The sequence below is a fragment of the Lytechinus pictus genome, unplaced genomic scaffold (assembly GCF_037042905.1).
Source record: "Lytechinus pictus isolate F3 Inbred unplaced genomic scaffold, Lp3.0 scaffold_20, whole genome shotgun sequence".
Lineage (NCBI taxonomy): Eukaryota > Metazoa > Echinodermata > Echinoidea > Temnopleuroida > Toxopneustidae > Lytechinus > Lytechinus pictus.
Genome location: NW_026974141.1, coordinates 13,185,147 through 13,211,619, shown reverse-complemented (window position 1 = coordinate 13,211,619; position 26,473 = coordinate 13,185,147). Strand labels below are relative to the sequence as shown.

Sequence of the window (26,473 nt, the reverse complement as noted above, 5' to 3'; positions counted from 1 at the left end):
ATCATCTTTAACAGCTGATATTCCTCCAGGAAAATCCCCTTGCAGATTTTCCTCCCTCTTTTTTATTTTTATTTTTGAGGCTAATGAAATGAAAGACAGTCATCAAATATAATATTGACCAATCAAGATTGATGTTGCATATCTGCTAACTATTCCCTGGCCAATTAGAACACACTTTGTGAATTCATATAAATTGTAACTTGTCTAAAACCAGCCTAGGTTGATCGAACATTGTCTAATCAAGACTTCTTTTTTCCTTTGTCCAAGTTGGTGCAATTAGAACTCTCTGTGGTAATTCCAAATTTGTCTGACATTATACTTAAGGAGTTTTAAAATAAACTTGCATTCAATTTTTGGACCAAAATCAAGTCTTGCAATTAATTGTAAATGTTCTTCTTATTGATACGTTATGTCTTGCAATAGAGTACGGTATGCATCAGGTTGCTTTTGTTGAAACTTGACCAATTGCAATTTTGCAAAAAAGAGTTTGCATCAATTGTGAATAAGTTTCTTGTAATACACCCTTACTTTCTGACAAATTATAGACTAATTGGACCAAATGGGAAAATGATTAGATAAAGTGACGAAATCGATCAAATGATCATAAAAAAGAGTAATAGAGTGTTAGCAGAACTGGGTTGTTGGAAGGGGATGATTTTTTACCAAATAATAATTGGACCTAAATGAAAGTAGACTAGCCTATTATCTAAGCGGAGACTGCAACTATTGTCTGGGGTTTTTTTAACACAAAATGTAGATGCAGCAAGACTACTAACACTAGCTGCAGAGCAGCGACCACCTACAATGTATACACTCCCATCTTGGTCTAGTTGGCGCTTCCTCGACATATGTCGAGAAATCATCGTATGTCCAGTGGAAGTTTTTCATATATGGAAAACCACCACCAATTCGTAGTCAATAAAAAGAAAATGACGACTAAAGCAAGTCGAGGGTTAAAGCAGTGGCTGCTTTGCACACACTGAACTACATGTAGTCTTGCCACATCAGACTCAACGCTTACATTATTGGGAAACGGCAAAGTTATAGTAGCTGCAGCCTCCATCAAGATTATAGGCTAATAGTAGACCAAATGGTCAAAATTCACAGAGTTTTAATCAATAGTCTGAATCATGGTTTATGCAGATTTCATGCAATAACTTATTTAGTGTGTCGATAAAGGGTCCAATTAAGAATGTGCACTTTTTTTCACAGGGCGAAAGGGCACTAAATTCATTTTTGTTGCTATGGGTTATGAGTCAATGGTTTTAATCTGAAGAGTCCGCTGTTGGTGTAGCAATAAACAAGAAAGTGGACTCAAAGCAAACAAGCATGAATTAAGCTCTTCTTGGAAGAAAAAAATAGTGCATCATTTATTGGACCCTTTTTCACACCACAAGAATTTGTTAAATTGTGAAATTTGCATTTTTCATGGTTTCAAACCATCCATTCAAAGCAACATTTGTGAATTTGGGCCAAAGGGATTTAATCATGGTTTAAGACCAACTTTTGTTGGTCCAAGTGGGTATTTTAAACTTTTAAAGCTTTTAAGCAGTGGATATCAAACTAGATATATTTATGTATGTGCAAAAAATATTTGTGTTGAATATGTCTGTTTTACAAGTGGTGCTAAAAAATTAGTGAACCCCACCAGAAAATACATTGCTTAATGCTGAGTGTTGAATGTAGACAACACACTATAACGTCCAGTGAGCCCAGAGAAACAAACTTTACTGAAAGTAATATTTGATCACCTGACTTCACAATTAAATATCTAAAAGATGGCAGAACCTGAACACTTTAAAGCAGGGCTCCACACTAACCCTTTTTTTCTTCTGATCCAACCTGTTCAAGTCGGACCAGTAGATACCCAGTTTTTCATTTTTTGCTGGTCCAAACCTAATATTTACTGGTCCCCAAAAATAAAGAAAAACATGAAAAAGACTAATTTTGCAGTTTTTATTGCTATTATTGCCCCCCCCCAAAAAAAAAATGTACTAACAAACAGTACACACACAACGCAATTCATGAGAACCATTTCTCAATTTTGGAAAGCCATTTTTTAAGATACTAAGGAGGAGAAAATATCATTTATATTAGTTTGATATGTTTTTTACTGGTCATGTCAGACCAGTAAATCTGGCAGTTTCTAAAAAGTTAAGACCCGACAGCAATTTTTAATGGTCTGGGACCGTCGGACCAGTACCAGTGTCACGGGCTGTTTTAAGTATTCATTTTCAGGCGGGGTTCACTATTAACTTTTTAGTACCACTGTATATTTGGAAATGTATGTATTTTTAATCAAAGCTTGCATATGTTCTGATGATATTCTATTTGTTTTTTTGTTTTTTTAATTTAAAAAGGGGAATCCAGCCTTGGCCATAAAATGTTGTGTTGGGAAGGCGAAAAATAAATCAAACAGAATGGTGAAAGTTTGAAAGAAATAGGTCAAGCAATAAGAAAGTTATAGCTGCTTTAAAATTGAGATCACTAATACTATGTAGATTTCAAATTGGCAACTGGGTAAGTAAAATATGACAAGGGGCAAGGACAACTTTCCCATAGGCCATGTACTTTATTATCAGGGATTTGTGGTTTTCTCCTAAGTACCCATTCCCCTGGGGCAGTAATCTAAATATAACCCAGGTAGTATATTGTTTTATGTCCTCATGAAATAAAAATATAATTTGAAATAAAACTTTTGGGAAAAATGACATTTTAGCCGTAATATGTATTGGAGTACATGGAAGAGTAGTCCTTGCCTTACATCACTATGCCATCCCATATGCAGCCAATTTGAAGTCTCCAAGGGTATAGTGATTACCAATATTTACAACTTGAAAAATTTATAACTTTCTTGTTGATTGTCCAATATTGTTCAAACTTTCACCTATCAACTTGTCTGATTTTTCTTTTCCTTATAAAAACAAGTTTTTATTTGGGTTGGATTCCCCTTTAAAGAGAATTTCTAGACAATGACCTCTTGCTCCACGTAGTTCTTCCAGTAGCGTCCGGAGTTGGCAAACGTCGTAACCACAAGCTCATACAGGGTCCTGGCTTTCTCCACTGGTTGGTTCTGAGTGTGAGACATCGTGAGATAGAGAGGGGAAGAAGGAACATTGGATGGTTGGCATACATTTCAAGGAAATAAAAGATAACTCCTCGGAGTTTAGAACTATTCGGGTTGGGGATTATATGTACACACCTGTCAAGAACTTCTTTCTATATACCTAGTAGAGAGAGAAACAGACAAAGGGAGAGAGAGAGAGAGAGAGATAAGGAGGACAATGAGATATACAGACTGAAAGAAAGAAAGAAAGAAAGAAAGAAAATACGACAGAAAGAAAGAAAGACAGAAAGAAAGAAAGAAAGAAAGAAAGAAAGAAAGAAAGAAAGAAAGAAAGAAAGAAAGAAAGAAAGAAAGAAAGAAAGAAAGAAAGAAAGAAAGAAAGAAAGAAAGAAAGAAAGAAAGAAAGAAAGAAAGAAAGAAAGAAAGAAAGAAAGAAAGAAAGAAAGAAAGAAAGAAAGAAAGAAAGAAAGAAAGAAAGAAAGAAAGAAAGAAAGAAAGAAAGAAAGAAAGAAAGAAAGAAAAAAGCTTGTGAAAAGGGGAGTATAGAATGGAAGCATAAGATTTCTGAGACTAATCTCTAATTACATGTACCGGTATTTTCTAGAACGAAGCTCTTGACAGAATGGAGTATTTCCATTCAACCTTAATAAGGTTTATAAAACACAACTCTGAAACCAACAACAAAACTCAATTTCCTTCTAATGGTAATATGTCATATACCCCCACCTAATGATAACATCTGCCTCTGTCTCAATTTTTACTTCAGGTGGTGTCAAACGGTAGAGAAAAAAAAGTCTGGAATATAGCTTTAAAATAAGTATCAAAACCAGACTTTTCTTTTGTTGGATGGTATCATCAGGCAGAAAGATGTGACACAGCCTTTTAGAGATGATCACATATCAATCATGATAAAATAATATGGTCTGTGCAGGATTAAGATGGCACTTATACCAATGAACCATTTCTATGAATTTATTGCAACCAAAGTTAAACACTTTTAAAGTGCATGAGTATGCACAGTAGAATGCCAATGATTTTATTCATCTGTTTGCTAAAATATGAAATTCAGTAGTTAGAATGTGAATGCCAAATTTCTGTAATTCATATTCCAACATTCCAATGATGGGGTATGCTCATATGAATGTACATGACATAGATTAATTTTTAGTGCAATATAAAAATGGCCTCGACAGTAGCCCACAATATCCTGACACAGAACCAATTAATTGTTGATATATGACCCAGAACTATTCAGCCATGAATTTTGAAAGACACTCATGACTCAACAAATGTTGAAAAATCATTAAAAATGTTTGATTTGTGTTTTATGAAATCATAAGTTACATAATTCAAATTTAATGTAACATTGTGTACATGTACATTTAGAGTCACTAAATAATGATTTTTAAAGTATGCTCGATGACACTTCATATACATATTTATCTTGACCAATTTAATTTTCATACTCTATTGTGACAGAGGTTTCTCATTCATGTCTGAATAGCCCTTTATGTCTGACACATTGTGGAAAAATAAAACTAAACAAATTACAACCAAAAAGTAGTAATTTATTACAGAAGATCAAATAATTCATACATATTCTTTACCTTTAAGTATCAATGAATATGAACAAAATAAACCAAATGTGACAAATATTCAGATTTTTTCCCCAAGGCATATTAAACAAATTGCTTATTTTTATAAAGGACAGAGCAGCCAAACCTTGGTAAATAAGCAGCGCCAAATTTTGTTTTCACTCCTTAAAATTTGAATTGCATTAAAAGGAGACTATTCAGATGTTTTCAAAAATTATATATCAAACGTTAAACATTTTATTGAATCATTACTTTATTCCTCTTCATTTTTCTACCATTCTTCATCCGCATCCTCCATTTAATATCTACACTGTATGTGGTTCTATCTTCTTTCTTCGCTCTGTACTTCTTCAATCTTCTTTTCTCCTCCTCTTCTTCCCCCTTAAAATGTTTGTTGTAGTCTTGTGCTTCTCCTTCCTATATTTTCATCTTCTCTCTATTTGTCTTCTTTTCCTATTCTTCTTCTTCACCTTCTAATTGTAGATTGTTTAAGTAATCATTTTAATTCAAATTTACTGCTTAATAAAACATTGGGGGGCTTACACATTTCTAAATTATTTGTGTAATTAACTAGGGATTATGGGTATATACATACACATGTACATATGAAAAATTAAATGTCATACAATAATAGAACATAAAAAAAAAAATCAATTAAAATGTCTGAAACAATCATTCCCTTCTTGCTTGTGCAGTTGCCATTTTGTAGTTTAAAATACAGGTAGATAATTGAGAGACAAGCAACAAATGACAAAAACACAGAAATACTGTCTGTATCTCATTTAATATGATGCATGTTTTTTTTTCTATAAAAACCCACTAAACCTGGCTTGCACGGCAACCAAAGGGAAACTAAACATGTCAAAAACAAGGATAAATAGAAATTGACTCAAAACAAATGAAACATTTGACATTGCATGTTGTGAGGTTTTATTGCTTTATTTGTCAGTTAACGCAACCCAGCCATTCCCCCTTAAAAACCAAACTCATTTACTGCATACACTTGTATAGAAATCGACAAGAATGCAATAAAACACAGTGACAGGATATTGGTTTATTATTTTTTATTTGTTTCAATGAATTTATTCACTTTTTTCTGTGATAATCTTGCTTCTTGATGGTCCCTGCCAAACATCATGTATTTTACATCGCTTACCTGGGCTTCTCGTAAAAGAATATTCCATGCGTCGGTGTCACACGGATAAACTTGGATTTTCCGCTGGGCTTTCTTCACTTTTTCTGGCACATATCCCCAGCCCTGTTTTTGTTGAATGGGAAAGGAAAATTGAGGGAGGATGTTAACAGCTGAAATACAGAATATGGAACTTATTTACAATACAGCTACAAGTTTTGCACAAGAGTTTGGGTTTAGCATAGATATCAGACACTCTTCACAAGTCACACTCACTCCTTATCACATGAATTTGATTAAGATGGTGAGGATGATTAATTGGAAGTTGTACAGTATATGATCTGATTTAAAATTATCACTACTTTAAAATTCACTCATTTTAAAAACTTTCTGTGTATTTGTTGTTTCACAAGTATGGCATCGACCTCAGTGTGATGATATTGATGAACAACCCAACCCCCATCCCTTCTGTACCTACATGTAGGACGTCCTTAAAAAATATTACAAATATCCCCTGTATATATGTAACATTAGTCATTAAAATGAGAGTTTAGGAGTATTGTAGATGATGGTCTTATTTGGGTTACAATTGTTATTTTTTGGGAGGTGGCTTTGCATTATGGGTGTTTTTGTTTATTGAACGGGAATTAATGTATCCAGTTTTCACATTGCTGAGTGATGTTCTATCAAAGGATTCAATTATTAGGCAGACAAATGAAAATACAGGCAACTCTGCCTTAGCCGACCTTCCAAAAGTCGGATATTGGCCTAATTCAAAGTAAAATCTCAGACCTGGGGCCCGTAACACGAAACTTAGCAATGATCGTAGAATATTTTTCTATGATTGATTCCATAGACTAAAATGTACAATCAATCGTGAAGATCAAGCGTAAGATCAATCGCTAACCTTTGTGTTATGGGACCCAGATTATCAAAAATGTAAAATAACTTGTGAGTCAAATTTCTCCTGAAGTCAAATGAATTTCTATGGTCTCAAAATATTTGACTTAGGCAGAGTTGTCTGCATATGTTCATAACACATATCATCCAATTCACGCACTAATCATTCCATCTATCCTACTTTGACTATTAAAATAAATATTAAAGGAAATGTCCAATTTGTGAATATTCTAAAAAATGTTTTTGTCACACAAATTAATTTGATTTTCACACTTACGTACTACTTACCAATCTGCAAAGCAATCTGTCATCAATGCTGTACATAAATACATAACTGATTAAAGTTTAAAACTAGATGATATCTACCAAACTAGCAGTTCTTTGGTATACAACAAACTTAATGGTGACAGAAGTAAGCAAAAAGTATGCGACTCCAAATCTGAAATGCTATTAATTCTCCTTAGAACTATGAAATTTCAGTAGTTCAACAGTAGAATGGAATCTTTATTTTGATATCACAAATTAAGCAAAAATTTGAGTAATGAGCTCATCATGAGGGCCACATTCTAAATTTCAATCAATATCAAAAATAAGTTGGGAGCAATTTTATTTAATCATGTGTTCTTTCAACTTTTGAATGAATTCTTGACCAAAAGCCAAATAATCATCAACTTGGAAAGCATTACAGATTTGGGGAAACTTAAAAAGAAAACTTACACATCACCCAAACTCTTGTGCAAAAGGTTTATGAACTCTTAAACCTACAAAGACTTTGAATAATACACTTTCATTTTAAAACATATCAAGAAAAAAAAAAATCTTTATTACTCAGCCTTGGAAAATATAGCGGAATTATCAAAAGCACAAGATGAAAATTTACTCAACTTATCATCATCACAATAATATGTTTGTTTATGATTTCATTGTTTTAATACATGTAAGCACTGTTGACATGAAGAGAGTAAATTCATATCCATTGCAGGGAAAAGAAAAAAATATTACGATGTTGCAATGTTCTTTATGTTCATACCCCATTTGTCAGGGATACTCAGATATAGATATTCATTCAATTCCAATTCTAAGATATATGATACCAACACACATTTTAAAGCCCTTATTATCTAATAGCAATTGGAACAATCAGAATCAAGCACTTATCGTAAAATGGACCATTTACATTATTATGCCACTGAAATCTACACTTAACTTTGTGATTCAATTACATAAACTGTAATAAAATTATACGCATATACATTGAACTGCTCTTAAAGGTCAAGTCCATCCCAGAAAATGATGATTTGAATAAATAGAGAAAAATCCAACGTGCAAAACGCTAAAAATTTCATCAAAATCGGATGTAAAATAAGGAAGTTATGACATTTTAAAGTTTCGCTTATTTTTCCACAAAACAGTTATATGCACATCTCAGTGACATGCAAATGAGACAGTCGATGATGTCCATCACTCACTATTTCTTTTGTTTTTTATTGTTTGAATTATACAATATTTCATTTTTTACAGATTTGACAATAAGGACCAACTTGACTGAACCATAATTATTAAACAATGCTAATTCCACATGTTCAGGGAGGAATTGATCTTTGTTTCACTTGACAATGAGGAGAAAATTAGAATATTTCGTATTTCATGAAATGAAATACAAAAGAAATAGTGAGTGGATGACGTCACCAGTCTCCTCATTTGCATACTGACCAGGATGTACATATAACTGTTTTGTGAAATTAAGCAAAACTTAAAATGTCATAACTTTCTTATTTTACATCCGATTTTGATAAAATTTTCAGTGTTATGCTTGTTGGATTTTTCTCTTTTTATTCAAATCAACTAATGGTTGGGGTGGACTTGTCCTTTAACTTTATCCTTGCTGGCTAACATTAATCTATATCCATGGGACCTACATGTATATCAACTATCATTATCACTACTGAAAAGAAACAAATAAATATAACAAAAAAAGCAGTACCAAGAATTACATGTAGTTATATGCTTCCACTCTATAAAGTATAATACTCTCTTCAGCAGAAAACTCAACTGATTATCAACTTAATATGAATTCAATCATAATGTATTGCGTTGGCACGACACTCATTGTATGTAAATGGTATATTGGCATGACAACGCAACAGTGTATTTTTAGGAAGTAGTCAGCGTACATGTAAATGTTTTGATAATGTTGCAAAAATATTGAATTTCAAAGATCACTTGATCCAAAAATTACATTGTAAAACAAACACACATGTATTTTACTACTGTACTTTGCATTGGAGAAAGACATGTGAAAGGGGGAAGAATTGTTTATCATTGCATGCATGTTTATGTACAAACAAAACCAAACATGACTTCAAGTTCACTCACACAATACCCGCACTTTTTTCCTCCCTCTCACAAACACACAACTCGAGATTGATGACAGAAAGCAAAGTATAGCACTAATATGACATTACACAAATGGAATATGATACAAACAAAAATAAGGCACTTTCCAAATTATTCTCCTGTCCCCCCCCCCCTCTCTCCCTCTCTTACACACACACACACACTATACTATGCACATCAAGTCTTCTCTGTACTACAAAAAACATTCCTCTGTTTTCTTTACTCACAGTACTGTTAATGACTCAAAAGCAACTTCGATATGAAATGACCAACAATGGCTTTAATGCACTTACAGTGTACAAACATAATCATCTGGGGCCCTGTTTCATAAAACTTGTTATAACAAGTTTGCACATGACAGTTAAAAGCTACTGAAATTGTTCAATTTGATTGGTTGAGAGTAAAATTATTATAGAAATTGTGCATTTGTTATTCTAGTAACAAGTCTTTATGAAACGAGACCCTGAGGTTAGAAAATATGGGATAGCCAAAAAAAAAAATTGTTCAGCATAGATCTACAGTATAGCTATTTCGATTTGATCTCCACTAGGCAAAAAAAAAAAAAAAATTCAGGGGTACATGTATATCAAATATGTATATTGAATTCCACCTTGTTCTCTCTCTCTCTCTCTCTTCTTTTGTTTTCCTTTTTCCATCTTTCTCCCTCTTTTTCTTTCTCTCTCTCTCTCTCTCACACACACACAACCTATCTCTCTTTACTTCTCTTTCCTTCCCTTCTCTAATAACCTTTTTTCTGCTCTTCTCTCCTTGATGCTCATCTCTCTTCTCTTCTTTCATCTCCCCTCCTCTCTTTTCTTCTCTTCTCGCCCCTCCTCTTCATCCCTCTTCCATCTACTCCACTTCTCTCCTTTCCTCTCCTCTTTTCTTCTCTTCTTTCCTCTTCTCTCCTATCTTCTCTTCTGTCTGCTCCTCTCCTCTTACATGTATGTTCTCTCTGTTCCTCTCCTCGTCTTTGTCACTTCAAATGGACATCCTTTAATACTATATCAACAAAAATGTGTACATGTACACAATACAATACATTCTATTACAGAATGTTGATCTCTTCTGCCAAGGTCAATTCACCCACATAACACAGTCAAATACACACACACAAAAACTGCACAAGCTTCTAAAACTCTCTTGCTGAAATATATTTAAACAATCTTCCTCCATAAATGCAAGGATAAAAGGGGGTATTAAATTTGGGGAGTGAAGCTGAACCTAGGCACTAATTACACTAAGTACTAAAATGTATGCTCGCTCTATGGTATGGTACACTGTACAAATGATACTTGCCAACCAAATATCAATCTCAAATAAATTTTATTAGATTATTTGATCATTTTTTCAAATACTATTTCCACAGGATATGAACACAAGAATTTAGGTAAATTCAATTCAAACAACAATACAATTCTACATTTTTATCTTAAATCAATTTAATTTCTCCAAATCAAATGTAATTTAATTTTATCACTTTTAAAAATATTTCATAAAACAAAAACCTTGGCTTTCTTTGAAAATAAAATATAGTTGCTCTTTTATAGGGTTTTATGCACTTTTCAATACAGTAAAAAAAATCCAGGATTTGTAAATGTAGGCCTATTGGTTGATATCGACTTGACTTTTAAAAATCTAGTCTGCACCAGTAAACCATTATTTAATGTTTAAAAATATTGAAAAATAAAGTGATTGCAAACATTGCAAATTTTCTTCCTGTTACAAATAGAGACCCTAGGCCTAGATGCCTAGACAAGAACTTGAATGACGGATTTTCAGTCACAGATATCTTGAGTGTTCATTTTTTTCTTCCTAGAGGTGTTAATTATCATCAAAGTTCAGGATTTTTTTTAGTAAAACTTTTGTAATGTTACCAACTGTCTTAAAAAGTTGAACTCTATTTTCATAAGTTTTTCGTGTTAAACTTGTTCACTAAACTGTACCCTGGAGCTGTGGGCTGGATTAAAGTCTTGTGCCAGATGTTAGATATCGTGCATTTTTTTTTCAAATTTGGCAAGAAAAAATGTTGAAACAAGACCGTAATTACACTAAGTACTAAAATGTATGCTCGCTCTAGTTAGAACAGACAGTTGCTGAAATCTGAATTTCTGATATTACATATGATAAAACATCAAATAACTTCAACTTTAGAAAAGCATCTTGACAGTTGACCAAGTCTTTTTGCAAACACATTTTAAACTGTTTCAGGTTGTCAGAGGAACTTTGTTGTTGTAGGAACTTCATCTTAATTCTTACACATATGTATGATGGTGGGCCCCAAGTCTGCGCACCTAACAATTTGAGTTAAGATTTAACATGAATTTCTTCTTATTTCACAAAATCTTTTGGTTAATAGTGTTCCTTATATGATTAAGAGTAAGTGTACCAAATTTCTCATTAAAAAATGAAAGAAAATATAAGATTTTCTTGAAAAACCTTTGGGCGGTCATTTTCAGATTGAAAAAAAAATGGTACCCCATGTCTGCGCACTCATTCACTTTGCACACGATTCGGGGATTTTGATGACAAAGGCTGCATTTTGAGGCCGTCACATGAAATGCCCTGAATTCATTATTTTTCCACCATTTTGAGTCAGATTTTTTTATGAATACCTGTCTATGTAATGCATGTGTAAAGTTCGTGCTCGTTGCGTATCTTCTTTTACTAGAATCGCGCAGATACGCGGGTGCGCAGACTTGGGAGACCGCGCAGACATGGGGGAACTGACCATACAGGTGGTTTAAAAGAAAAGGAGAAAAACAAAAAGAAAATATTGGGGAATATTTGGGGGAAATCCTTAAGAGTTTAAAAGAATTAATGTATGTTTAAAGCTTTGACTGTGTAACATCAAATACAAGCAGCTCACTCGTGTTTTTTCCATAAAATGCTATCGTGGCTTTTTTCTATAGTAATAAAATTGAAATTTACGAAATACAAAAAGGAGGTAAAAAACTAATTTCAGAAAAATCATTCCATACCATTTTCCTACATCTAGATCTACATGTACTATGCCGAGATGCCATGGGACAGCTGCTTGTACATGTATGATTCGCACATTCAAAACTTAAGAAAGACAAAATCAAAACTTTAATCTTTATTTTCTTTCTTTGAAGTTTGGACTTCCATTTTGATTTTATAAAAGTTTGTAAAACTAAAAATATCATAATGAACTTTAAATTACTAATTAGGGGGTCTACAGATACATGAAGTCATGATGATCAGAATGACTTTTAAGAGCCTGTTGCTGGAAGTTTTACAATCTTTCTTCAAAATTCAGGCCTCTAGTTTAGGCCTAACTCTACCTAACTTAAAACTGTTACATTTTCTTCAAATTTAAAAACTTTCAAAATAAAAAACTCAAAATGACTAGAGATCGAGAATGATCAAGCAAAAAATAATCAGGCCTTATTTTATCATCGAGCCCCTAACGTTAGAAGCAAAGCTTGGCATATGTTACTATGAGCAGAATATATCGCATAAACAATGTTAAAGAAAACAGTAATGACAGTGGAAACTGGCACATGCATAAATGGGGAAACATAAATATTCAGTCCCATTAACTTTTTTTTTTGTGTGGTCTCACTCTCAGATGCAGCTCGCACACGCAGTCCGACACAACGCCACATTTCAAAGGCAATTTTAGTCAGTAAACATACCGTAAACAGCTCCGATCTTATGTCCCCTGACATCTTCTTGTCATCAAAATATGAATTTGAAAGAAACTACACGTTTTAATATTTTATCAAAGTAGAATTCCAGCTCAACAAATTCGGTAGAAGATGGCGATGTCAATCCAGAAATCCCGCAGGTCTTCGAAAATAACCCGGATGCAAGGCCCTCTACGTTGAATTGCACATTAAAAAAAAAGAGATTTTTGTGTGTGTGTGTTTTCAATTTGATATTCATACTAATTTATTTTTTAAACCAAACAATTTATGTTGAATGTACTCATTTTTCGAATAAAATCGAACGATAATTATATCTAAAAAATATTGATAGCTAATGTCTAAAAAAAACAAAAAAACAAGACAACCCATTATATAGGCCTATGTGTGAAAAATGGGAAAATTTACAGTGTGAATTTTGTTTTTAATTCATACGGGTACACTCAATTTCAAAATGGTAAAAACTTGATGTGTCATGTGTCAGTAAAAAATTCACACCAATATATTTTTTACCTGTATCAATCCAGAATATATGAATTCTAGTTACCTTATACAGGTAAAGTCAAAAGAATTGTCTATAATTATGATTAAGATGGAGTTGAGATATTAGATCCTGGTAATTTGGGTTTTGTATTTTGTTTTTAAAAATGTATTTGAAACAAAAAAAAATATCAGTGAGTCTGCGATGAGTAGTGGACTTCCTTTTTAAGCAAACAAAACAAAAGCAACAGTAACGGCCGAAACCAATGCAATTTGAAATCATTAGGAAAATAAGTCATTCTACTTATTTAAATTAATATCACTTGCAGATCCAGGGGCACGTCCTGCCTCGGCCCGTCCCGCCCCCCCCCCCCCCTTTGAGAGCCATAATCAAAATTTTAATGTAAATATGCCGTTCTTACACATGCGTGCCCCCCCCCCCCCTTGAAAGCCACAGCATGCGCATTTTAATGGGAATATGTCGTTCATACACAAGTGAGGACTTTTTTTTCTTTTTTTTTCTTTTCAAATTTTTTCTCGGGAAAAAATTGTGCCCCACCCCCCTTTTGGAAAATCCTAGCTGGATCCGCCCCTGGACATATCAGCGGGCGTCACCAGGGTTTTATTTTTAGGGGAAGGGGCAAGATAACCTATGAGTGACGTAATATATTTCACAACAATATATTGAATAATAGGGGTAATGTAAAGTTATATGACTCGAGTTCTGTTTCTGTTCACTTATAATGGGAAATTCAACTTTTCTTTGGTATCATCTTACAGAGCTACTTAAAGTATATACATTTAGACAAAAAAAAAAATCAAATTTGATGAAAAATGTATCTAACCCCTTTTGCAACTGAGCTCTTCATATGTGTTTAGTTTCACAACTTCAAATAGCAATAACCAACAAACCAAAACTTTGTGATGCGTATACCAAAGAAGGCTGCGCAATGTGCAACGATCTGTTTTCTGTTTTCTATGTATAAAAAAAAAGTCTGCATTATAATTTTCATCAAACATTTTCAATACCTGAGATTATTTGGACATCTTCACTTATTGGACACAAGTATTGGAAATTTTCTTATTTCCTCACTCATACATTTTCCATAAAAAGATAGATGGTATAAACGAATGTCCCATCATGCCTCTGGTTAGTAAATTGTTAATGTTATACCGAGGTTGTTTTACCTGATTGCTAAGAAAGCACGAATGCCTGTGAGCAAGCAACCAGGGGACCAACGGCTTAAGGTCCTCTCCGAGGGACCTGGTAATGAGGATAAATGCCTTACCAAAGGGCACTAGCGCACCACTTGGGAATCGAACCCGGGTCACCGGAATCCGAAACCCCCGCTCTACCGACTGAGCTATCGCGCCTTCCTGTAGGCCTTATTACTGATAAATTACTGAGAGACATTTTCAGAGGGGAGGGGAGGGTGGGGGCAAGGCCTCCGTTCTTGCATCCATGAGACTTCTTTATCTATTTGCTTATCATAAAATATTTTCGATGATGATTACGTAAATTCATGTCAACATCCCCTCTCACAATTATGATTCCGCCCCTAATAATATGGAATCACATTCTTCATCTCTAAACTATATATATATACTTGGGACAAGTTTTCTGTATTCTCGAATATTGTTACTATTTTACCTAATTTTCTACTGTAAAATATGCAAAAGATGAAAAAAATATTCAAATGGGTTTTGTCCATTGGTCTGTTGGATTATCTTAATCTAAATTCTTTTGGTTTTCTCTTGGTTTCTTATAGATTTGTACTGGCTCGAGTCCCAGAATAAATGGCCATATAACAAGTTACTTCTTCAAAACAAGTAAAAACCAATAGCGCCATCTCGAGTCCTCAACTACTCATACCTGGCCAGTGACCAGAGTGACTGATCTCTCAGTCTAGTGGAGAGATCAGGGGCCGATTGCACGAAAGGGTCTTTCCAAGGACCGTCTTTCGTGTCGCCCATCTTTTATGATACGCCATGTGAAACGCATTTCAAATAAATTATCTGCAAATATATTTTATTTGTCCGTTAAAATAAACAAAATATTTGTTTATAAAATGATGTGATATCTCATGAAATTGTATAAAATTTGATTTAAAAGCAAGCCTACGAATTTTATTTGTTTATCATAAATTTCAGAAACACCCCGCTTACAGCGCATCATAAAAGATGGGCGACACGAAAGACGGTCCTTGGAAAGACCCTTTCGTGCAATCGGCCCCAGTGTTCCTGACCCACAATGCTCGTGTAGTCTATAGCGATATAGACCCACTTGAATGATACCATGCTAATTAAGTACTCAATACATTTATACCGCAATAATTATGTTACCAAGTAGCAAATTATTACTTTCCCTCTCAAAACATTTTAGTTTCTCTATATACAAATACAATTATAGGTCAATTAGTAGATATCTGAAAACTTATATTTTAAGACTAAGTTTTTATAACACACAGTCAATGATAGACCACACACAGTTCACAGTTCACTCCCCCTTTAATTAAAAAAAATCCCTATTGCGCAAAATCAGATAGTATATACCTAAATGTTGGGTTACATGCATGCATATGATACTAAGCGTTGTAAAATGACAATGCACCGTTCTTCAAAGCTTTATATCGTTGATCACATACGATTAACCCACTGTTGCCGTGACAACAGACGCCAATTCGTTCTGGGTATTGAATTTTCCACGGGCGAAATTACTGCAAGTGATGCGAAAACTGCCAAGGACGAGTGATCAGAGATGGTCGGAGGAATAAACGTCAGACCGGGACGTCAGAGAGAGAGGGGGATTATTATGATAAATGAGAGAGGATATGTGCTCTGTTATTCTGTAGGAGAGAATTGGGAGAGGAAAATAAAAATATATGAGAATGGGTGTCAGCGTGACAAAAAGAGGAGAGAAATAGAGAGTTAGAAAGGGAGAGAGAGAGAGGGAGAGGGGGGGGGGGGTATTCTTCATGATGAGAGATCATGTCTATGGAGCAGACAATAGCACAGTGTTTCATAAATTATTCAACACAAATTGTCAATGTCATTATGATAATTATAATAATAATGCATCCTTCTACCATGTCTACCATATTCTTTCTCCGCATTTAACATAAAGCAATTATATTGCGTCTAACCATTTACATACGATTCTTCTGTAATTTTGTTCATTAAAAGTTAGTGTGTAATAAAAGAGCTGTTTAGAACTTTAGATATACCAGGGTTTATGGCATGTGATCAGTGCCTTTGCTGGGTATCGAACCCCGGAGCTGCCTGTCTCGAGAACTATATATAGTCACGGAACCCGGACCACTTTGAACAATATCACACTCAAAATTTCTTTGCAAAATGATCATGAATGTAATTCATCATCGCATTTGTTTACCTGTTGTAAAAGTTTCCAGTCTAAATATGTTTGGTCGCAAAATAAGTAGGCCTATAGCTAGCTATGCCTTTCCACGCATCAGTGGCGGACCTAGGAAAAAAAATTTGACAAGCAAAAAAAAAAAAAAAAAAAAAAAAAAGGTCTTCAATCACAAATGAAGGATTTCGTACCAGAAAAAAATTTGACAAGCAAAAAAAAAAAAAAAAAGGGCTTCAAGTTCAAGCTCGTCAGGGGCAATAAAGGTCTTCAAGCTCGTCAGGGGGGGGGGGCAAAAAAGTTCTTACAAGCTCGTCAGGGGGGGCAGGGATACGTCCTTTGCATGGGTTGTGGCTCGTCAGGGGGGGCAGACTGCCCCCTCTGCCCCCCCCCCCCCCCGTAGGTACGCTAGTGCCACGCACAATAATGATTGGGTCTCGTTATAGTAGGCCTATATCATGGTGATTGCAAATATCCATATCGGTCACGATCGATTACTCATTGATCATAAAGTGGGTTGATTTAGATTGTTTTATTCAGCAAAATATAATCCATTGTTGCTACATAGTCAAACAAACGAAACCGACTCAGACAGATAAAAGCCAATACGTTATCTCGAGAGGGTTTTTTTTTAATGACGATCACGATGTCCGACAATTGCGAGAGAGAAAAACGAGCGATCATAAAGCCTTTATTTTAATTCCATTATAGATTTGGCACGTCGAAGAATGATTTAATATAACACAACGTTTTGATAGGAGGGGGGCAACCAGGAGGACTGATAGCCACGTATGTACTGTATGATGATCATGATTCAATGATGGTATCGCTGCAATTTTAATCAAAACGAGTCTTAATGAATTATTAGTCAAGAAGTTTATGAATGATATATAATAATGATATAAATAGCCGGATTTATTAAGCGGTTTTTGCCTGAGGATACAAAGCGCTGCTATACATTTGTTTTAGCCGTGCTGCCATATATAGGAATTGAAGCATTCAAGAAATTTCTTCCTATACCGGGTATCCATTCACCTCACCTTGTTGAAGGGAATCGAACCCACGTCCCTCAGATTGAAAGACGAGGGTCATAACCACTAGACCATGCACGACGCCCCACACTATAGGGAAGGCAAGTTACATGAAGTATATAGGCCTATGTATGTCTAAGTCCTACTGTGAGAAACCTATACCTAAATATATATATTTGTCTGTGCTTTCTAGTTCATGTGAAGAGTCATGATGTCCCAAATGTATCATGGCTTGCTAAAAAGGGGTGGTCCAGGTTGGAGACATTTATATCTCAATGAATAGAATAAAATTCACAGAGCAAAATGCTGAAAATTTCATCAAAATTGGATAATAAATAACGAAGTAATTTAATTTAAAGATTTGCATTATTCCGGTGAAACAGTTTTAGGCATGTCTTTGTGAATATTCATTAGTTGGGCTAATGATGTCATATCCCCACTTTTTCTTTTGTATTTTATTATATGAAATTAGGTTTTTTTCAAAATTTTCTACTAAGAACTAAAACAATTGGATTGACAACCGATTAAGTGCATTATTTATTTATCGCCGCAACTTGTTTCATCATAATGGAGACACATCACTTACACATGTATTAAATGATGAAAACATTTATGATTTCATGTAATAACATAAGAAAAAGGAAAGTGATGATGATGTGATAATGAATATTCATGACCATGTGCATATAACTGTTTTCACAAAATATTGATAAACTTTAAAATTCAATAGCTTCGTAATTTGTCACCTAATTTTGATGAAATTTTAAACATTTTGCTCTGTGAATTTTACTTTATCTATTTAAATATAAATATTTTCAACCCGGACCATCCCTTTAAATCTATTGTAAAGTGAAGTATTATTTTAATGGCAGTTATTTGCATAATATGACATTGCCATAAAAACGATTTCGATCTACATGTGATATGCATACAAATAACTTCTAACTCATGATACGACACAAAGTGAATAGGCCCAATGCTTTATGTGATGTTTTATTATATGAAAGTAATATCAATATCGTATAGATCGGGAGGGCTTGGGGGCACTGGACCTTCCAACATTTTTACGACCAAGGAAATTAAAAAGAAGGAGAAAAGGAAATAAAACGCAGGTTTGAAAAAAAAGATGAAACGTAATATCATTTTCGTAATATAAATGTCCAATCTATCACAAATTAATATATTTTCATATTTGAAAAGGTTATAATTTTCGCTTGCTCGTTTTGCTTGATCGGGATTTTATGGAAATGTGCCCCATCGGCCACGATCGAGGTAAGGCCTACCCCCTCAAAATTCAGCAAGTATATGCCACATCCGAGGTTGATGTGTGTCCATTAATTATACTTCGTGGTTGACAACTGGGCTTCGAACACAACGGCGAGAACAATATAAACGCTATACAACTGGAATATTTCATAATTTATTGACGTCCAATCAAATTGCTAATTTTTGATGGATCAGAAATGACATTTGCCAAACCTCTAGTGGAAATTGAATCAACACTTTGTGTTCGTAGAAACCAGGCCTGCGTATATATCGTCAATTAAATTTTACTGGAAATATGGAGCTTAAATATTATAATGCTGTATCATTCTGGCGACTATTATTATTCATGCATCATTTTTCTCGCAAGTTTATTGAAGTTGTATGGTATAGCTTGGACGTTCACAAGTGCAGTAGATGGTATTCGAAGTTTATTTTGGTTGATTTTGTGTTATTTTGTGTGCTTTATGTACAGCCTGGACGTAAGCAGATTCTGTAGATGGCAATCGAGTCTTAATACACTGCTGAGTGGGGAAACCCTATTTTTCTTGGCTTCACAACATCGACCAAGCAGAGCAAGTTTCATCTATGTCTATATAAAATGGCGCCTTGACTAAAATAGTATCCAGTCTTTCAAGAAGCCAAGAGAAAAGGATGTTTAGCGTTAGAACAAGACGATAAATCCTGCATACATTGTCAATTAATTCTACTGGAAATATGGAGCTTAAAGGAGAATGAAACTCTTGGAGCAAGTTAGCTTTTGTGAAAGCAGAAAAATCAAAGAATAAGATCAACAACAGTTTGAGTAAAATAGGACTAGCAATAGAAGAGTTATGAGCATTTGAATGTCGAGATCACTAATGCTATGGAGATCCTCCTATTGGCAATGCGACCAAGATCTATGATGTAACAGATGAACAACTCTCCCTTTTTGGACACTGAAAATATACCCCAAAACATCTCTTTTTGCTCATTCTAATCATATGACAAACGATTCATCAATGATATAATTTTGTGAAACCTCTGTACTTGTCCTCTCATAAAGAGAACACCTCACCTTGTGATAGACTCTATAAAAGTGAGAATATAAGTGAAATAAGTACTAAAGTAATGAGGGAGTTGTACGTATGTGACATCACAGATCTTGGTCGCATTGCCAATTGGAGGATCTACATGGCATTAGTGATCTCAATATTCAAATGCTCATAACTTTCTTATTATTCATTCAATCTTCCTAAAACTTTCAACAATACGTTTCTTTGATTTTTCTCTTTGATATGGATTCAGCTGGTTTCAAGGGTTTCATTCTCCTTTAAGTCTATTAATCCTTGCTCGTGAGTTTGTTTCGGCTGTATATGGTTTATCTTTAACTTGGACGTTCGCAGATGCAATAGATGGTATTCGAAGTGGTTTTTTTTTAGTTGACCTTGTTTTAGTTTTATGGTTTATCTACATTTCGGATGTTCACAGAAGCAGTAGACGGAAATTGAGTCTTCAAGTTACATTGGGGAAACCATATTTTTCTTGGCTTCACAACATGTCGATCACGCAGACCAAGTTTCTAATATAAAATGGCGTCTTGACTATTTAAAATAATAGCTACCAGTCTTGTAAGAAGCCAAGAGAAAAGGATGCTTTTGTGTGAGAATACGACGGGATGATTCATTATCTATATTTGAGAGCGGTCTTTTTTTATTGGTGATTGCGACCCATTAAACAGATTAATGATCTATACTAGAGAAGAGATAAGGTAACTGAAGAAGCTCGGCCCGGGTGCCTGGTAACGCAACGCTATATGTGCGACCAGACGGAACGCTGCCTTTTTGGCAACTGTCGTCCTCTTGATACAAAGCACGTTTTGTGATAGCACAACGAGCTAGAAGTCTTGGTATCACTGCGAAATTACTGGAGGCTGATATTAAAAGGAGATGACGATGATTTGTTTTTATTCATGTTGTTGTTACAAAGAACTATCGAACAATTCAGCCTTATGCATGCCGGATATAATTACTACAAAGCACACAATTTTGTAATAGTACAACAAGCTACAATTATACACTGCAGAATAAAGGATGAGACGGAACTAATTATGATGATATGTTTATATTCGTCTACTTATATGAACATATAAAGTTCTGGAATGATTGCACCGATGATATCTACCGGGTATATGCAAAGCACTTTTTATTTTGGTGATAGTAGAAGTCTTACTGTGGAATTATTGAAGAATGAGAAGGAGATGATGATGATTGCCTTTATTCGTCTACTTTAATTTTGAAAATAACCTCTGCTATTGAGCCTCTACCAGTACAAGTTGGATGACGATCTTGTCATAATACACTGTGCTTGATATAGGAACACAGAACCTTTTTTAATTTGGACTTATGCACACAAGAACAATAGACTATAATGTGCATTTTCTATCCCATATAAATGGACGATTGTGAATCGTTACTTGATTCGTTTTGTGGAATTGTGCGGACATCTTTGCAAACAATAGGTATATTATAAATCTATAATTGTTCTTTAACAATTTATATTCCCAAATGATGTGAAACTCGACGACTTTATAGAAATAAATAAATAAATGAATGAATGAATGAATGAAAAATACAACAGAGTTACTTCTTTCCTTCATGGATTTAAAAGATTCATCCCTGGGTATTTATGACATATTGTACCATAACATTTCTATGGGATACATCCATCGTGACGATAACGGAATACAATGTTCATTCGAGCCGCAGATCATTCACATCATGCATGGTTGCCATGCAAATCAAGCATCGAGGAATGTCAGTGACGATATCTATACCTGATAAAGGAATTACGGATATATTTCCCCAACATTGACTTTGTGGTAAGTACAGTAGTTTATGTACCCAGGAATGCGTTGTAATGCATGGATGGCGCCAAAAGAGGGGGGGGCAGGGTCATTCCTTCCATGTCCTTTCAAATGGTACATGTGACAAAGAAGAGAAGAAAGTTTGATGAATAAAGGAAGAAGATTAACGGAAAAATACAGTTTAGTCGTATGATAAAACTATGTTTTCTTCGCGAAAACAACAACTCCATCTTTACGGTTGCCGCCCCCCCCCCCCCCCCCCCATATAAACAAATCCCAAGACCCGCCCCTGCTGTAATGTATATTCTCCTTCTTAAACAGAACCATTGATTGGCAGTGTACAAGTTATTTTTTGAGGAATACTTCCCCCAAGTATTTTCAATGGCAAAATAATCGTGATTGTCATCAAAAGCAATTAAAGTGAACCATAGTGCAGGAACTGTATTTTGTATTAATCATGTTAGATAATCTCAACTCCATTAATTACCATTTTTATTCATCATGGCAAACGGTGCTTATTTTAATCGTTATTTTTGGAATTCAGACTTCAAATCTAGTAGTTTTCTAAGAAAATAAGACATTATGCTTGCATGGCTGTATGGAGCGCTGCCGCATATGACTTTATGAAATAAACCTTTTACAAATATACATAAATAACATTCACGGCCGCTTCGATTTCCATCATGTCCACTATATAGCTCCCTTCAAGAAACGTTAACTCCATAATAACGTACTATAGAACGGCGCCGCGATCTTTTTATTCTGATTCACTAAAATACCCAGCAACCTCGGAATTCGTAGATAAAGATACATGTCTTTAAAATGCGCTCAATACCCAGCGTATTTTGTATACTTGATATAACCAAGGAGATTACATTTTATCTTCTTGCTACATCGATAATGTGTTTGTATTTGCCTTCGTGTAACCCATCGTTGGTTAGTTTGCGCTTTAGTTTGTTGATCATATGGTAACTTAACTTGTATCTTTGGCTTGTAAAAGGCACAGCGTTTGATATCATACGTTTCAATAATATAATAAAAAGTATAGATCACAAGAATAAAACAATAACGGTCCATGCTATTGTATATAGTGGATAAAGTGGATATTGCGTTACTGAGTCATGTACGAAAAAGAAAGAACACTTTAAAAAGTGTAATTCGATATGATATAAGCCAAATGAATAATTGTGACAGTGTGTGAATATTCAATAAAAAAAAACCGTATTGAACAAAATTACAAAAATGCAATAATAGTAAGCTATATGACAACTCAAATCCCTGCTTTCACAATATTGAGGCTTTGGAATATTATAAATAACATATGGTTGAGGTATTTTTTCTATTTGAGCTATGTAAATGTCATAATACTAACACAGGTATATATAGGCATTCATTAATCATTCACCGTACATTTTAGGAAAGTGATATAATCATTCTCACGCTGCCTTTTTCCTTTCTCGTATTTCAATCGATTCCAGAATTAAGCCAGCTCCACAACTTGACAATGACCCGGATACCCGAACTCGGTGCCACCCTCTCGGTCTCAAAATTGGACACAGCGCTGAAGGAGAGAAAGTCTTTGACTAAGAGAGGGCGCCACACGTCGCAAAGAAAGACCGAGAGATCATATTATGATGCAAGTGGCTATAACAAGACTGTTGATCCCGACGGAGGTGGTGACGGACCGCTAAGTATTACTGATAATAGCGCATCTTCTGTTAATATAGCAAAACCGACTTACGAGCAATGCAGAGATGTATTAAAGAAAAAGAGACTGAGGAATGGACGATCAAGCCCTGATGATAAAGAAAGAAATAAGAACTTCGGCATATCCTCTACCGCAGCGAAGCTATCCCCACGTTTAGCGGGAAGCACCGAAAAACGCCGAATACATTCCATTAGGAAGGCCGACCATGGAAATGCGTTGTCTCCAGCCGAATCGGAAACTCAAGAGGACGAATTATTCACAGACATTGTCCATGGCAGCGATAATGATGGTGACAACGACGACAGTGATGATGACGATGAAGAGGGTGATGGCGTTTGTGGCGCAGACGGAAAGGCTGTCGGCGATAGGAAAGTTATTAATGTTAAATCTGATAAAACAGTGAGGCCGCACTCAGACAGCCGAATATCGATATCGCAGTCACGGAAGGAAGTAGCCCGGAAAACAAGTCTCAGATCGGGGGAAATATCCCACCCATTTTACGATACGACTCCACGGCCTCCAAACCACCAGGTGTCTCGCAACTCTTCAAGAGCATCAAGAACATTTCCAGAGGAATTGGGATCACCAGTTGGTGAAAGTATTGGATCCGAGAGCAATATACGACAAATCTGGAGAAAAGAGTTGGGTCTCGACGTCAGACCTCCCCGCCGACATTTCGCACCTAAAGAATACATCACAGGGTTGGCGGTTGGTTACCCGGGTCAGAAGGCAGCACAATCTCAGAAGACAGTTACAACCACTGTAGTTCCCACTAAACATTCTTTGAGTGAGATCCAAAAAAGACGCAAGGTCCTTCCACCAATAGACGGTAAATCGAAATCAAAGACCACTACCTGTGATACCGAAAAACCACCCGCTCCAGACCCAGTGAAGGACATCAACGCACTTGCTGCAGACCTATGCAGAGGTGCCTCTCTAGAAACAGGGAACCGTGAAGCCGAAGCTGTATATCGAACGTTCCGCGATGCACGAAAGCATGCATTCTTCGATCTCGACTCCGACATCGGCAGTGCGAGATCGAAATACCTCCGTCCCTGTGCCGCTCCGCCGAATTCCGACGATGAAGAGGGGGATGGTGACGAAACTTTTCGAGAGGAATGGAATGATTCGTCCTATACACGCATCGTGCGCATTTCCTCGCCAGAGAATAACGGCGAGACTGTCATCACCCATACGGTTGACGCATCAAAGGTGTTTGACTTTGGAGGTCGTATCGTTCGAAAGACGCAGATCGACGTGTTTCTACCGTCCGAGCTACCGGATGATGACATCCAAGGCGGGGATGACGAAAAGGGCAGTAGCGAGAATGAGGACCGTGAAAACCAGGGAAACGGAACTGAGGAAAGTGTCAGTAGTTTAATCGAGCAAAAACATAACAATAGCAGAGAACAAAGAAACAGAACAAATGAAATACAACGTGAACAAATTGACAATGATCAGAATTGTTCTTCCTCCGAAGAGGACGATGAAGCCTGTGATGATACCGGTTCTGACGAAAGGGACGAAAGTGACGACGACGATGAAGATGAAGATGATAATTGAGAGGGATTCGCGGGAATAGTTACAGCAGGACAAAATTGTCCAATAGATAAAACCTGATAGGCCTCTCTGAAAGTGCAGGACACTGTTTTTTCATCATGATAAAAGTGTTATAAATATTTATTGAATAACTTATTCATATATTTAACTTAAATACAACAAAATGAAACTTAAGGTGTTTAACAATCTTTGATAGATCAATTCAATCGAGGATTTTATACTTTTGAAAACAATGAATTATTTTAGTTCGGTGTTTACAGATGGATCCCGTCCACAGAGATATACATGTATACTAAATAAAGTAGTATCTCTGTGGTTAGGGCTTACGAAAAATTGTGATTGATCACATCAACCTAAACTATATGGAAATCCATTAATGTCATAATTTTCCTTTCAAGAAATTTGCAGCATGTCCTTTTGTTAAAAAAAATGTAAACAAAATGGAACATACTGAATTGACAATAAAACGATGAATGTATGAATAGACAGATCTAGAATTTTTTTAAAATTAATCATTTTATATGTTGACGTTGCTGGTTTTTCATTGTTGTGGTTGATCGGATCAGTTGCAATTCTTTGTATGACAGTGCCATGGTGTTGGTTTGAGCTATGTTTTTTTTTACCAGCATGCCAACCATGGCAACAAATTGGGACTGAAATCACCAGGTGCTGGGATATCAGTTATGCGATTAGAATCATGTTTATAAACCCATATTTGGTGTATTAGAGCTCGGGTTACTTTTGTTCCAGGTCAAATCGGCACTTGCAACAACTCGGCCCTGCCGATAAAAATAGGTGCCGAGTTGTCCATCGTAAAACACAATCTAGCCCTATGGTAAGATTGATATTGAACATGTTGAAATACAAAGAATTAATTGAAATCACAGAAAACATTGCAATTAATTTGTATTCAATACAAACATTTGTCAACAAAATAGCGATCCGATATTAGACAACTCGGCACCTAATTTTTCGGCGGGGTCGAGTGTTGTCTCATGCAGGTGCCAAGTTTGCTGGTATCCGGTCGCTACCCGGGAGGCATGGTCGGCAGACTGATTCATGCTCCCAACACCGAACTTGAAATCACCTCGTCGAAAATGGCAACACATTACGTATTAAAAAAAAAAGTCGGTCATCACTCTTATAAATATTGGGTAAAAATGTTCCATGCGGGTATAATTATGTATCCAACATTGAGCATTTCTTTTGGGCATTTTTATATTTCCAGTGTGCGGTGTTTATAAGTAATTGCTGCTCATTTTTTTAACCTTACTGGACAATATGCTTCCCGCATTGGGTAAAATACTGCCCAAAATTGGTTGGACACATAATTACCCTTGTGCTGGTTAAGATTTTCCCAAATATTTGTACATTGAATGTTCCATCTAGCCTTTAATCATCTTTGTATCATTCGGTATAATTAAAAAAGAAACCCTGCATGATCACAGTCATGTGAATAC

General features: G+C 35.4%; 2 protein-coding genes across 2 annotated transcripts in view; one reads left to right on the top strand and one right to left on the bottom strand.

The window, feature by feature from the left end:
• LOC129282488 (cleavage stimulation factor subunit 3-like) overlaps positions 1-12,925 on the bottom strand; it is a 30,379-nt gene extending 17,454 nt beyond the window's left edge. The window contains exons 1-3 of the mRNA XM_064114833.1: positions 12,751-12,925; positions 5,819-5,920; positions 2,978-3,073 (exon numbers count right to left, since the gene is read on the bottom strand). Coding sequence (XP_063970903.1) covers positions 2,978-3,073; positions 5,819-5,920; positions 12,751-12,783 — 231 coding nt within the window. The 5' untranslated portion in view covers positions 12,784-12,925. The remainder of the gene's footprint in view (positions 1-2,977; positions 3,074-5,818; positions 5,921-12,750) is intronic.
• A 7,711-nt stretch (positions 12,926-20,636) lies between these two features.
• On the top strand, positions 20,637-26,473 carry LOC135157902 (uncharacterized). Its single transcript, XM_064115051.1, has 2 exons — positions 20,637-21,760; positions 23,224-26,473. The coding sequence occupies exon 2, from the start codon at positions 23,250-23,252 to the stop codon at positions 25,014-25,016; it is 1,767 nt and encodes a 588-aa protein (XP_063971121.1). The 5' UTR covers positions 20,637-21,760; positions 23,224-23,249; the 3' UTR covers positions 25,017-26,473.